The 14,958-nt window shown below is 36.1% G+C and overlaps 1 protein-coding gene and 1 pseudogene across 1 annotated transcript in view; both read left to right on the top strand.

Annotated features, from left to right (window-relative positions):
* The window catches only part of ACSS3 (acyl-CoA synthetase short-chain family member 3), a 285,831-nt gene that overhangs the window by 109,316 nt on the left and 161,557 nt on the right, over positions 1-14,958 (top strand). Inside the window, exons 6-7 of the mRNA XM_006882583.1 lie at positions 5,316-5,396; positions 5,474-5,569. Of these exons, the coding sequence (XP_006882645.1) occupies positions 5,316-5,396; positions 5,474-5,569 (177 nt within the window). The remainder of the gene's footprint in view (positions 1-5,315; positions 5,397-5,473; positions 5,570-14,958) is intronic.
* On the top strand, positions 9,718-11,613 carry LOC102855848 (annotated as a pseudogene).

Genomic DNA, 14,958 nt, shown 5'->3' with positions numbered 1-14,958 from the left:
TTCATTGAAATGAAAAATAAAGAAATTAAAAAAATAATTTAAGTAGGATTGGTGATAGATCTTTAATGAATGTTTGGTAGAATTCAGCTGTGAAGCCATCAGGTCTAGGACTTTTCTTATGGGGAAGTATTTTTATGACCTGTTCATATGATAGATATGTTAAAGTGTTCTATATCTGTCCTTATCAATCTGGTAGGGCATGAGTTTCAAAGAATTTTTCCATTTCCTCTGGGATTTTTAATTTATCAAACTATAGCTTTTCATAGTATTCTGGTATCTATTTAATTTCATAAGATTCTGTTGTGAGGTTATCTTTATCATTTCTTAAAAAGTTATCTGTGTCTTCACCTTTCCCCCCCCTTTTGTTAAGTTTTCCCTGGGTTTGTCAATTTTATTGACTTTTTTGAAGAACCAGCTCCAGGTCTTACTGATAGTTTCAATTGCTTTTTTTTTTTCTTTCCTATTGATTTCAGCTCTTATCCTTACAGTGTTTTGTTTTTTTTTTTCTTCTAGAGGCTGTAGGATTAGATTGCTGTTATTTTTGAAAAATTTTATACTTATTTATTTGTAAAATTTGAATACATTGTTTTTCACAAAAGATACTTTCCATTTCCTTCACTCCACCCACCCATTGAATTGTTCTTTTTTGTATTTGATGAAGGTGTTTATTTAGATCATTGATTATTCTTCTTTATTCTTTTTTTTTTTATGTGAGTACTATTGCTATGAACAGTCCCTGAGGACTCCCTTAGCTATATCCCACAGGTGTTGGTATGTTGGATTTTCATTTTTGATTGTTTAAAGGAACTTTTTATTCCTCTTTTTATTTCTTTATGACCCAATCATGTTCTAGGAGAGAGTTACTCAGTTTCTACATGGTTGGTTTTATAAGCTTTACACTCATGTGGTTAATTTCTAGTTTTATGTAATTATGGCCTGAGAAGACACTTGGTATTATTTCCATTATTATTTTTATAGTATATATTGTTGTTATTGTTTTCCTTTGAGTTGAGCACAACTCATAGCGACCCTATGAACAAAAGGCATGAAGCCCTTTTACAACTATTGACATTTATAAAAGTTCATAGGGTTTCTGGAAGCATATTATTTAGGAAGTGGATGGCACTCCTGCTTCCAAAATAGTAGAGATAGAGCTAGATCTAGAGCTAGAGTTAGAGCTAGAGCTAGAGCTAGAGCTAGATAGAGATAGAGATACACATACACACATATATATATTATTACATTATATATCATATATATTATATATTATAGTATTATTATTCACTATTGTATGTTTTTGGATTTGTTAAGGCTTGCTTTGTATCCTAATATATGACTGATTCTGGAAAATGTACAATGTGCACTTGAGAAAAAAGTGAGTTGAATTTTATTTGGGTGCAGTACCCTGAATGCATCAACAAGATCAAGTTGGCAGATTTTATAGTTTAGATCTCCTGCATCTTTGTTGAGTTTTTGGTTGAACTATCTTTTGGTAATAGTGGTATGTTAAAATCTCTTACCCTAATTGTGATACTGTCTATTTCTTTCTTCAGTTCTGTTAACTGTTGTTTTATGTATTTTGCAGGTCTATCATTTAGTGAATAAATATTGAAGTTATGCCTTCTTGATGTATTCTGCCTTTAATCAGGTTGTAATGTCCTTCCTTATATTTTATGGTGGTTTTCATTCTGTAGTGCATTTTATCAGAGATTAGTATTACCTGCTTTTTTGAGGTTGCCATGTGCTTTATATATTTTTTCTCCCCCAGCCTTTGATTTTGCCACTCTTTCTCTTCCTTTTTGAGATGTGCCTCTTGTAGGGAACATATTGATGTGCTTTGGCTTTTTATCCACTCTTCTATTCTTTTTCTCTGTATTGGCACATTTAGTCCATTCACATTAAGGGTGATTATTGGCAGACTAGGTTTTACTGCTTCCATTTTGCTGTGTGGGGTTTTTTTGGGGGTTCCCCCCCTTGTTTCTGGTTACTGTGGTCCATCCACTTTCCTTTAGCATCTGTTTGAAGGAGTTCACATGCAATTTCTTGGAGCTTTGGTCTTGTTTTCACAAATTCCTTAAATTCTTCCTTTTCTGCATAGTATCTAAAATTTGCCCTTCATATTTGAGGGAGAGCTTTGCTGTGTACAGGGTCCTTGGCTGACAGTTGTTTTCTTTGAACTTTCTGTACATGCCATCCCATTGTTCTCTTGCTTGCATGGTTTCTGCTGAGAAATCAGGACTTTTATATAATTGTTTTCACTTTGTAGGTAACTCTGCTTTTCATATGCTGATGTCAGTATTTTATCCTTATCTTTTAATTTGGAGATTTTGATATAGTATGTCTTGATGTTTTTCTTTATGGGTCTAGTCTATTTGGTGTTTGTTCTGCTTCTTGAATGTGGATTTTCCTGTTCTTCAAAACAGTGGAAAGTTTTATTCTAGTATTATACAATTTTATCAGGGATTTCCCTGTTACTCCCACGTTCTGGAATTCTAATCATACGTATGTTGTTCCTTTTGATGTCATCTCACATGATTCAAATATTTTCTTCATTTTATTTGCATCTCTTCTCTGATCTTATTTCTAGTGTGTTTCCAGTGAGGCTCTTGTCTTACAGCTCACTGACTCTGTTCTACATTTTGTCCTATTAGTGTGTTGAATACACCTTCCATTTCCGTCTTGATGTTCTGGATTGCATTTAGTGCTTTTCTGTTATTTCCTGTACTGTGTTGGCTGTACTCTCTCTGTCTTGTGATGATATTTTAACTTCTTGAACCTCTTTATCTGTGCTATCCTATCAATTCTTTATTCCATGTTTTCATTTTCTCCCATAGGTGTTCAAGTTGCTTGCCATCAGTATATTTCTTCTGGCTCATTGTCCTTGGGATATTTACTCTCTTAATGGCTTCTTATGTTTCTTCCATCATTTTCATTTTCTTCTGTAGCTGTTTGAATAACTCCACATCAAAATATTTCTTCTGGTTCTTCCTACCTAGAGTAATCATTGGGTCTATTTTTTTTTTGAGAAGGGTTATTTTGCTTTTTCATGGTTGCTGAGGCAGACTGCTGCTTTCTTGACATTACTTTAGATTTTTCTTAGAAGATGTTAGCTTGTTATAACTATATAGTAATCCACAGTATAGCAATGTGTGAAGTACTTGTATATTTGTGCTCCCTTCTCCTCCTGATTCTCATTAAGCTGAAGGCCAGACAGCAGTGTTTCTCCCAAAGTACGTGAATGGCAAAACAGGAAATTTTATTGTTTTCAGAAATGGTGACTTGGCCTGACTCAGCCTTCTCCAGCTTAAGGGATCCTACATAGTATAGCTAGATAACAGTATTTCCCCTAAAGTACCTGAATAGCAGAACAGGGAATTGTATTGTTTTACAGAAAATGCAACTGGGCCAGACTGTTCTATCCCCTTTACTTGAGCTTAAGGAATCCTGTGTGGTATAGCCAGACAGTATTGTTTCCTGCAAAGTACCTGTGATATTGATGTGTCTGATGCTGGACCTTGGGAGCGGCAGCTGAGTGGTAAAACTGGAACCCCTCATTTTGGCAAGCAGGGGTCCTCTTGCAGACCTGGGTGTGAGTGCACCTGTGTTGTGCCACAGTCTTTAACAGATGCTTTGGAAGTGGTAGCTAGAAGATACTCCTGGGCCCACCATGGCACACAGGCCTTGGAGTCTTGCAGTAGAGTGATGGTCCCAAAAGAGCTGTGTCCCATGAGAAGAGATGTCCCCATGAGAATAGCCATGCCTTGTGAGAAAAATCACATCTCCTCATTCTTTTAAAAATTAGAATTACTCTGTTATCACCACCACTGAAAAATTACAATCAAAAAAAATTTTGTTTTTCTCTTTTTTACTTGCTTTTAATGTGAATCTTTAATGATAGACTAATTATTTTGCAATTTCTGCCTTTTGAATGATATAAGCACAGTGAAAAATAAATTCAATAAAATTACTAAATTAAGAAGGTAACAGTGTTAATTATAAATTAAATTTTAGCCTTTAATAATTTAAAAAAACTGATTGTTCATGCATCATCTTATTTTTATGATTCATCTTGTTGGGCCTGATGCCTTTAATTACTTGCCATTTTATAAACCAGGTAACACTGGTAAATATTATTTAAGAAGCAAAATTTGAGAGATAAATAGAAATTTGATAATCTGTTCTTTACATCTGTCTTCCAAGTGTTACAAATGAATAACTACTCAGCTATATTGTCTTAGTATTTTATTCCTTTTCATTAAAGTCTCAGTCAAAGTATCCTCCATACCATATAATCTAGAAATTTGACCTGTTCTGGAAATATTTAATTATTAACATAAATGTAATCCAAGTACAGAAATAGAGAAAAATTGCTAAAATGTAATAATCATTTCTAATACCAAATCTCACTGTCCATCAGATTATAGAGTTAGCATTAAATTTGAAGGAACTTTATATTTTCTTTCTCTGAAAGTGAATAAAATTTTTTAGTAAAGATTATTTTATGTGGATTAGTATAAAATACTTCAAGATATTAAACCAGAGAAAAAGACTTTTTTAATAAGGAATCTTAATTGGTGGAATACATGAAGAAAAGGACAGTGTATATTTGTAGACTAGCTGTTTAATTTACATGTCAAAGTGTGTTCGTGAAAAGTACTGGCAGAGTTTATGGGTTTCTCATATTCCCGGGGTGATCAAGAGAGCCAGCTGCATGCTAACTTTGTCATACAACCTAGAAAGTAGCTCTCAAATGTCAACAAAACTGCATTGATATCTTCCAAGCAACCAGGTGCTGCTGTTATAATAAATTATGTTCCACAGCTTGATGTTGCTGTTGCTGTTGCTGTTAGGTGCCGTCAAATCTGTGCATAAGGACCCTGTGCACAACAGAATGAAACACTGCCTTGTCTTCTGTCATCCTCCCATCACAACCTTTCTGTGTTGGAGCTCACAGTTACAGCCCCTGTTTTAATCCACCCTACTGAATGTCTTCCTCTTTCTCAGTAGCCCTCCGTATTACACAGCTTGACACTTGTGTTTTGTCTGAGTGACGTCTGAAGAGAGCAGCAATTGCAGTGACTAACAGACAAATTTTTTTTAACTCTCCATACATGAACAGAGGGATGCTGGTGGTACTGTGGTTAAAGCTAAGGAATTAATCCTCTAAAAAAATTATAGGAAAATCAATATAACTTGTAGCTCATGAAAAGTTTAAAACCTTTTCAACCAGGAACTTTATAAATTTCATAACAGAAGACAGAAAATCTTTACCCACATGTTTTCGTTATTCTAACTTTATCTTGTCTTTTTTCTAGGGTGTGGTTAGGCCTACAGGAGGATATGCTGTCATGCTAAACTGGACAATGTCTTCCATATATGGACTTAAACCTGGAGAGGTAATCATAACTTTTTAAAAGCAGAGTTCATAATTTTTTTAAAGGTGTATGCAACTTACTATCTTCTTATGTTTCAGGTGTGGTGGGCAGCTTCCGACTTAGGCTGGGTTGTTGGACATTCCTATATATGTTATGGACCTCTTCTACATGGGAACACAACCGTTTTATATGAGGTAACAATGTGAAAGTAATACCACATGAAGATAATATTTATTTTACTGGGCTTTTAAAGAAGCAACTTAGCTCTCAAAATTTGGGTGAAAGCCAAGAACAATTATTTCTATTTCTTTTTTCCAGTTGAATTTATGACTACAAAAAGAAGGGAATATGTATTTAAATTGTGTTAAAGAACAAAACACTGGTTTTTGAGTCATAGCGCTTTTGAGATACTTTAAGATTACATCTGACTAACGGCTAATCTAAATCATTCTTTGAAAAACACAGATTAACAAATCTATTATCTGTCCATGGAAATTTCTAGAAAGTATTATCAAACTGATAACTGATTTTACAGTCCTAGCAATGAAATAACAATTATAAATATGTCCTATAGATTCACCTTTTTGTGTTTTTATAGAATGAATGAGTTTCAAAGAAAGCATGGTCTCTCTAAAATACACATTTTTTTCAAGTGTCTGATGATAATTTTGCATATATTAGAGAGATATACAGCCTTGGTAGATTCATAGCTGAGTAAGTGACTGTCATACATGAGACAAAACCTAGCCATTTTTATTTTTAAGGAATATTTTTACTTCGCTTCTTTAAAAAAATTTATTTTTCCCTGCAGTCTATGGTCAATTCAATATTTTCAGTAAAACCACAATTACAAGATATCAATTCTTCTTTGAACGTCTTTATTCATTGTCTGTTTTCCATCTGTGTTGGAGATGGTTGAAAAGATGATGGCTTGGATCAAGTGTCCTTAGTCCTTAAAGTGATGTCTTTGCTTTTTAATACATTGAAATTCTTTTGTAAAGCTGTGCTGCAATCCTGAAAGCACATGGTTCGAATCTACCAGATCCTCAACTGGAGAAGGAGGGGCATTCTTCTCCTTTGCCAGTCACATCCGACTCAATGGTACACACGCACACACAAGAATACCAAAAAACAAAAGAAACCACAAGCAAACAAAAAAATCTCAAAGGCAAGAAGCTACAGTGTAATCCCAAAAGTCTCTTGTATCAGATTTACCCAAAATAATGTGTTGAATTCTTGACAGTTACTTCCATAAACATTGATTATGAGTAAGTTAAATGAATTCTTGATAACATTTTAGCATGATGTTGTTTCTTGGTCCAGTTGTGAGAATTTTTGTATCCTTTATAGTGAGGTGTAATACACATTGATGACTGTAGTCTTCGCAGTGTTTCAAGTGTTCTTCCCTTTCAGCAAGCTATATTGTTTCATTTGTATATTGCAGGATGTCAGTGAATCTTCCCCTCATTCTGAAGCTGCCTCTTTCTTTGGTTAGTTATTTCTCAGATTATATGGCCTGTTGTACATTCAATAAATATGGTGAAACAGTATAGCCTTGATGCACATCTTTTCCAATTTTAAACCAGTATTCTATGGTTCTGTTTGAACAACCTTCTGTTAATGCATGTAAAAATTCTTTTTCAGGAGCATAATTAAGAGTGCTAGAATTTTCATTCTACACATTGTAATCAGTGATTTGCTGTGATCAAAATATCTAAACAATCAACAGTGTAGGTGCTTTATATATTGGTTGTGCATGTGAATGCATGAAATAAGCAACATTTTTAAAAACATTTTCTATATACTCTAGTTTCATTTCTACAACTTTTAAGCATCCCCAATTCTCTCTGATTTCAAAATAAAGTCTTTTAGTCATTTGTCCACTTCTAACAATATCATCTTTATTTCATTACCCACTAAGCTCCTTGAGACCATACCTGACCTGCACTGTCTGCACTTCATAGTCTTCTCATTATTCTTGATCCCACTCCTCCTTGATTCTGTCACTTCATAGAAGTCACTATAGCAGAGGTCACCAGTGACTTCATAAGTGACAAAATGAAAGCACCCTCTTCAATATATTTTATTTTTCTGTTTCAGTGGCATTTGACCCTGCTGACTGTTACTTTCTGGTAATTCTCTCCTCTCTTGGTCCCCATGGCCATTGATCTTATTTCTTTGGCCTGATAAGATTTTCCATCTATTTTTCCTTTCATGAATAACTCCTAGTATATAGAAAATTCTACTTAGCTTTTATTCAATCTCTAGAAAATTTCTTCTCACTTTCTTAATCTCTCGACAGTGCCTTATTTCCATGGTTCACTTGCTAGATTACATATATTATGGTTTGAGTTGGTGAACTTTTGTCCTCATAATGACATGAACCTAAACATTTCTAAATTCCACAACCCCCAATACTTGTTTCTCTCTTTTTCACTCTGTAATTCTATCAATGATACCTCATCTACTTAATTATCAACAATAAGAACCTGGGAGTGATTTTAACTTCCTAATTTTTACATCTTACTCTGTATTAATCATTCATTCAGTTAAGTCTACTTACCAAATGCCTTAAAAATATTCTCTCTTAACCCTACTTTTTGCCATATTTTTAAGGTTAGTATTTAGTTTATATGCATAGTGTTGTTATGTGCCATTGAGTTGCCTGTGACTTATAGCTACCTTATGTAAAATTGCTCTGAACCCTGCCCTATTCAGAATCAAGTTCACCATCTTTGACACACCTGATTACCTCACTTACTGAGTGAATACATCATACGTTTCTTCTCTTGTACTGTCCCTCCACCCTTCCAAACGTGATGTCTTTCTTCAAGGACTGGTCCCTCTAGGCCTTTTGTCCAAAGTATGTGAGACAGAGCTTTGAAATTCTTGCTTCCAAAGAATATGTCAGTTTCACCCATTCTAGAATATGTTTGTTTGCTCTCTTAGTAGTCCTGGGCATGTTCAATAGTCTTTTTCAGCACCATAACTGAAAGGCATCGATTCTTCTTCAATAATACTTAGTCATTGTCCAGCTCTCTGATGTGTAACAGGTAATGATGAAGACCATGATCTGGATCAGACACACCTTAGTCTCTAGACTGACATTGTTGCTCTTCAATATTCTGGAGAGATCTCTGACAGATGTTACGAGTGCAATTCATCTTTAGATTTTCTGGCTGCTGGTGATAAAAATGTTGATTGTAGGACCAAAGAAGCTGATATTGTTAACAATCTCAATCTTTTCTCCATTTATTGTGATGTTGCCAATTGGCTTAGTGGTAAAAATCATTGTTTTCTTGATGTTGAGCTTTAATCCATATTGAAGACCACAGACCTTGACCTTTTGCATCAAATACCTCAGGCCCTCCTCAGTTTTAGCAAGTAAAGGTATGTCTATATAAGGCAGGTTATTAATAAGTCTTCCTCTAATCCTGATTCCACATTCGTCTTCATAGAGCCCAACCTCCCAAATTTTCTGTTCTGGATGTAGGATGAATGCATCCCTGGTGTACACCTTTTCTGATTTTGAACCATGTAGTGTTTTCCTGCTTTTCTCTGACAACTGCCTCCTGGTACAAGTTTAGGTTTTACATGAGCACAATTAAGTGTTCTGGGATTCCCATTCTTCTCACTGTTGTCCACAATTTATTGTGATTCACAAAGTGAATGCCTTTGTATAGTCAATGAAACCCAGCTAGAAATTCATAAGTACATGAAACAAACTAGTCCTTATTCTGTTTGTGCTTCTGACTTGTATCTTTGTGATTCATTCTTGTTGCATATTTCAGATTATCATAAGATTTACTCAGGTCAGAATGTGTTCTAACAAATGCTTCTGCTTAACTATCATTCGTTTTCAAATCATTTCCACCTTGATTCTAGTCAATGTGAGGAGCCAGAACAATTAGAAATCGTACTTATCAGCCATTCCCCTTTGGGATAGTAACTAAAGTTTCATGACAAATAATTAGACTACTTGACTTCTCCTTGCTTTCATTGGTTAACCAGGGACACTTGACTACTTAATCATCTGGTCATTAAAGAACAAATAACAATCCTCTACTTCTATGCCTTTCTTTTGCTTCTCTTGCCAGAATTATGGCAAAATATGCCAGCTGAAATAGAAATATCACTGGCTGATTTTTTACATCATATTGGGAAACCTTTCTTGCTGTTGTTGTTGTGTTAGGTCCATTAAGTAAGACTCACAGTGACCCCAGTAACAACAGACCTAAACTCTGTCCTACCATTTGCAAACCTCACCATCTCTCACATATTGAGCCCATTACTGTAGTCGCTGTGTCAATCCATCCTATTGAGCACCTTCCTTTTCCACGCAATGGCCTCTCCTAGTATCATGTCCAAAGTATATGAGACAAAGCTTCACTATCCTTGCCTCCAAGGCATACTCTGGTTTCACTTTCTCTAAGACCTATCTGTTTTTGAGGCAGACAAGGGGATATTCAGTACTCTTCTCCAGCACTATAACTCACAGACATCAGTTCTTCTTCTGTCATTCTTATTCATTATCCAGCTCTTGGATGCATAGAAAGTGACTGGAAAGACTATGATCTGAATCAATCACATGTTAGCCTTCAAACTAACATCATTACTGTTCAACAATTTGGAGAGATCTCAACAGTGAACTTGCCCAGTACAATATATCTCTTGATCTCCTGACTTCTAGTACCAAGGATGTTGATTGTTGAACCAGGCAAGACAACATAATTGCCAAGTTCCATCCTTTCTCATCTATCTTGATACCATTTATTGGCTCAGTGGTGAGGATCTTTGTTTTCTTTATAAGATGTAATCTATACCAAAGGTACTTGATCCTCAGCAGCAAGCTTTTAAAGCCTCTTGATTTTTAGTAAAGAAGGTGGTGCTCTCTGCATAATGCAGGTTGTTGGTGTTAATTGTAGATCTGAGCAACATAAAATTATTGACCACATCAATCGTTTCTCCATCTATCTTGATGCTACCAAAAGGCCTGGTGGTGAGGATTTTTATTTTCTTGATGTAGAGATGTAATTCATATTTAAGACTGTAGTCATTCACCCTCAGCAGCCAACACCTCAGGCCCTCCCCAATTTCAGCAAGTCAAGAATGTTTGCTTTCAGATGCTTATAACCATTTTTGTAAAGAGTAAGAGTTATATAAAATAAGAAATACTAGTCAGCTTACTTTCAAAGGGAAAAAAAAAAAAGGAGGGTCTGCCAGCAGATCGCCAGTGCACACCAGGCAGGTGATGGGGCCTGGAGGCAGGGTCAGCAAGGGAGTGGGGGTTTGGGGGAGGAGGGTTGGTAGGTGAAGGGGGGGTGGGGGGGTGTCAGAGTTGAGAGGCAGAGTCCGTGAGCCCCCAGAGGAGGATGGGCAGCAGGCTGAGCTGCTGAAAATCCCCCCAAAAGAAACACCAAGAACCAGAACATCCCCAAATATCACAGGAACCAGTGCCCCTCAGTGAGGATTCAGCCACAGCTGCCCACCTGTGTGCATGTGAGGAGGCTGAGCAACACCAAAAGGACAGAACCAGAATCCTCCAGTAACACGAAGAAGAAAAGAGGCAATGGGCAGAACAGGTGGAGAAGAAACAGGAGCTGGATCTGCAAGAAACACTGGCCAAGCAGTGAGTAGTCCTGGAGAGCATGAACAGGCCCTGAGAGCCCTCCGGTTCTCACGTGAGCAAGAGAAAGAAGCCTTTAACCACTCCTTCCTGGGGGCCAGGACAGCCCTGCAGGAGACCACAGAGGGGCTGATTTCCTAGCTACGGGCCTTCCAAGCCAAGATGAAGCCGGTGGAGGAGTCCATCCTGAGCCGAACTAAAAGAAGCACATCCTGGATTACAGGAGTCCCAGCCCATTCTGGGAGCAGGAGCTGGAGAGTTTACATTTTTGTCATCGAGATGAAAAATGAGTGTGTTCAGGAGCTGGACAAGCGGCTGATCCACATGGAGACACTGAAAGAAAAGAACCTGATGTTGGAGGAGATCACCACCCTGCAGCGGGAGAACGAGGACCTCCACATCCGAGGACAGAACCTGGTGGTCACGTCCAGGCAGCTCTCTGAGAACCTGCTGCTTACCCATGAGGCCTTGAAGAAGGAGCTGCAGTTAGGGCAACAGCTTGAGCAGGAAAAGGAGAAGCTACTGTACTGGGTCCTTGGGACTGATTCCTCCCCAGCCTTCCCACTGGCTTCTGTCACTCCCACAGAAGTCTCTTTCCTCGAGGTCACATAGAGCATAGGCCTACTGTGATGCCTGTGTCACAGCTCCCTCTCAAGGACTTTTCTGAGAGGCCAGTGCAGCCTCTCCACACCCTCCACGCTCAAATAAGGGTGTGTGGCCCTCGGGCCTGGTGTTAATTGTGTTTGGAAATAATTGTTCTAATTGTACAGTGCTGATCTGTCAATTTGCTGTACTGAGATAGCTTAGGGTTGCTGTGATCCTAAACACTATGCCACTGGTGATTCAGATGTCATAATGGTTACCCATGTTGGACAGGGTTTGGTGGAGCTCCCAGATTGAGATAGGCTTGGAAGCAGGATTGGTATCCACTTCTTAACCAACAACCTTTTCGAAATTCTATGAACATTAGAGGAAACTATGATACTTACAGAACAGAGTTCAGATCTTTTGTTCATGGGGTCACTATAACTCAGTGGCACTTAACAACAACAATGAACACAGCTACAAAATATGTAAAGCAAAAACTAATAGAATTGGAAGAATTTGAAAGAATTTTACAGCCCCATAGTATGATTAGAAACCTCAAAATCCCTTTCTAAGTAATTGATATACCATACATAGAAAATTGTTGTTGTTGTTGTTGTTAGGTGCCATCGAGTTGTAGAAGACTCATAGCAACCCTATGAACGAACGGCCTGAGCACTGTTCATACATAGAGTTTCCAGAGGCAAGATATTTTGGAAATGGATGCCCCTCCTACTTCCAGGCTTGTTTTAGTCAGGAACCACGATTGGTACATCACTGTCACAGTCTTCAGCATCACAGCAACCACGAGTTACCTCTGTACAGCAATGCACAGACCAGTGCTATACCACCTAGAAGAAAATTAGACAGAAAATTAACAAAGAAAAACCAAAATTAAAAATCAACTAATGGAATCTAATGATCAACATGCATAGAATATTACCATAATAAACATTCTTATATAGTACCTACAGAGAATACCACAAAATATAACATTTCCTGAGTCAAAAATTCAACAAATTTTAAAAAGTTGTAATTATGTATAATGTGCCTTTTAATAAAATTAATCAAATCTAGAAGAAAAAAAACAGTAAATAGGAAAATTTTTAACTGTTTATAAATATATAACCCATGGTTTAAAAAAAAAAAAAACATCTCAAAGGACAGTTTAAAAAGATATATTGAACTGAAAGAAAGATAAAGTTCAATATATAAAATTTTGGGATACAGCTAAAGCAGAAATAAGAGCACTAAAAGGGCACTTTAGAAAAGAGAGAAAGACCACAGATGTGGCTTTTTGAAAATATCCAAAACTAACAAAACTGAAAAACATTAAAAGAATGAAGAAAAAATGATAATAAAAAAACTAGAGATATAATTATAGATCTTGCAAGTATGAAAAGTATAATGAGGTAATACTATGGTGAAACTCTACAGACATAAATTTAACTACTTAGATGAAATGGAACAATTCCTCAAAAACAGCGATCACAATTTACTGAATATGAAATGTACTGTTTCTTCACTTGCTGGCTTAGTTAGATTTCAAAGACCAGAACATTATAGGATAATTACTACTATGTAAAAATTGAGGATGACCACATCAGATCACAAAATGGAGAATAACTACCTCATTATAAACTGCCAAATTAAATCATTATGTTAATCCTAAATTTCATTGGCTATATAACTGCCAGATTACTTCACTATTTGTCTGCTAAACCACTGAGAATTGTGGTCCAGCCAAATTAACCCATAACCTTTACCATTAAGATACAACCTTACACAGTGATGTTTGCCAGATTTATGTCATTAATGTGCAAAATAGCTCAATACAGTCTTACCTCATGTTATTGTGTCTCAGTTTGTTATGCTACTTACAATCAGATCTCAGCTTTATGTCAGCTACTGTGTTTTTAACAAATTGGAAATTTATGATGATTCTTCATTGGTCAAGTCTTTTAGCATTATTTTCCAATGACTGTATTTGCTTAGTGTCTCAGTGTTACATTTAACTAATTCTTGCACACCAATTCAGACATTTTTATAAAGCTGTCGCACACGTAGAGAGTTCTGGTGGCCTACTGCTAAAGGAATTGTTCTGGCAACCCAAAGTGGACAGTTTGAATCCACTCGCTGTTCCGCGGGAGAAAGACAGGTAATTTCCTTCTGTGCAATTTATAGCCTCTGAAAACTCTTGGAGGGTAGCCATAAGTTGATTCCAGATTGCTGGCACATAACAACAACAATACCAATCACAACATTGCACTCAGTAGAGTATAAACATTACTGTTACAAGTACTATAAAACAACAGCCAAAATAGTCTTGCTTTCTTTCAGTATTCTCCTGTGATGGTCTAGATCCAAACCTAAAATATCTTTATGATATTCTTGGAGTAGATTTTTTACTGTTGTAAGACGTTGCATGATGAAAAAATTTGTGAGGTGTAAGTGTAGATCATCTTCATATCCCTATTACTAGCAAGCACATTAAGTTTATAATAGCAAGAAAGTAAATCATACACAGAAGGAAACATAAGCTAAAAACTAAAATATCTTAGAACAACTAGTCATGTGAGAAATCTAAAAATACTGGAATCAACTTTACAGTCTTTTTTCCACTTGAGAAGGTCGAATAATAAAGCCTGGATCAGTGTAATAACTGTCATCACTTTTTTTGTTTCATTCATACAGAAGAGCAGATTGCTATTAGTTTAGAATGAAAAAAAAGAAAAAAAGAAACTGGTTTTTTTTTTCTATTACACCAGAGGACATAAAGTACTAATGTGTATGTCCAGGACTGTGTCAGCAACACTGTGGTATTAAAAGGAAATAATGCATCGCTTGCCTTGGAAAACTAGTAATCAAAAATAGAGACACAGTATGTAAAAAGAGGAGACCAAAGTTCTTCTAAAGAGGAAGTAACTGCACATTCAGTTAGTATATGATTATGTTGTTATTTAGTTATTGTTGTTTATCATAGGAGGGCCTGAGTGAAGATCTTAAGTAGAAAAGACATCGTAAGATGACTTCTGTGAGCACATACAACTGAAACTGCATTCTGAATGAAATGTTTTAACAGACATAAGACACATATGGATGTGTTGAATATTCTTGGGATGGTTTAGTAACAGTATTAAACACACAAAAATTATTTTGACATAATGCATATTATCAAAATTCCTAAACATGATAATTTCTTATTATGAAATGGCTTAAAATTTGGTTTTATGTATATAAGAATATTTGCTTATATTTTTTAAATATATGAGTATACTGCTTGTACACGTACACACAAATGCACAATATTTATCATCCTTTGAACCTTTCAGGTTGATTTTACTTTTATTTTTTACTTTACTTTTTATTTTT

The sequence above is a fragment of the Elephantulus edwardii genome, unplaced genomic scaffold (genome assembly GCF_000299155.1).
Source record: "Elephantulus edwardii isolate Elephantulus edwardi_28Jun2011 unplaced genomic scaffold, EleEdw1.0 scaffold00021, whole genome shotgun sequence".
Lineage (NCBI taxonomy): Eukaryota > Metazoa > Chordata > Mammalia > Macroscelidea > Macroscelididae > Elephantulus > Elephantulus edwardii.
The sequence above is the reverse complement of the archived record's forward strand: the minus strand, read 5'-3'. Positions and strand labels throughout refer to the sequence as shown.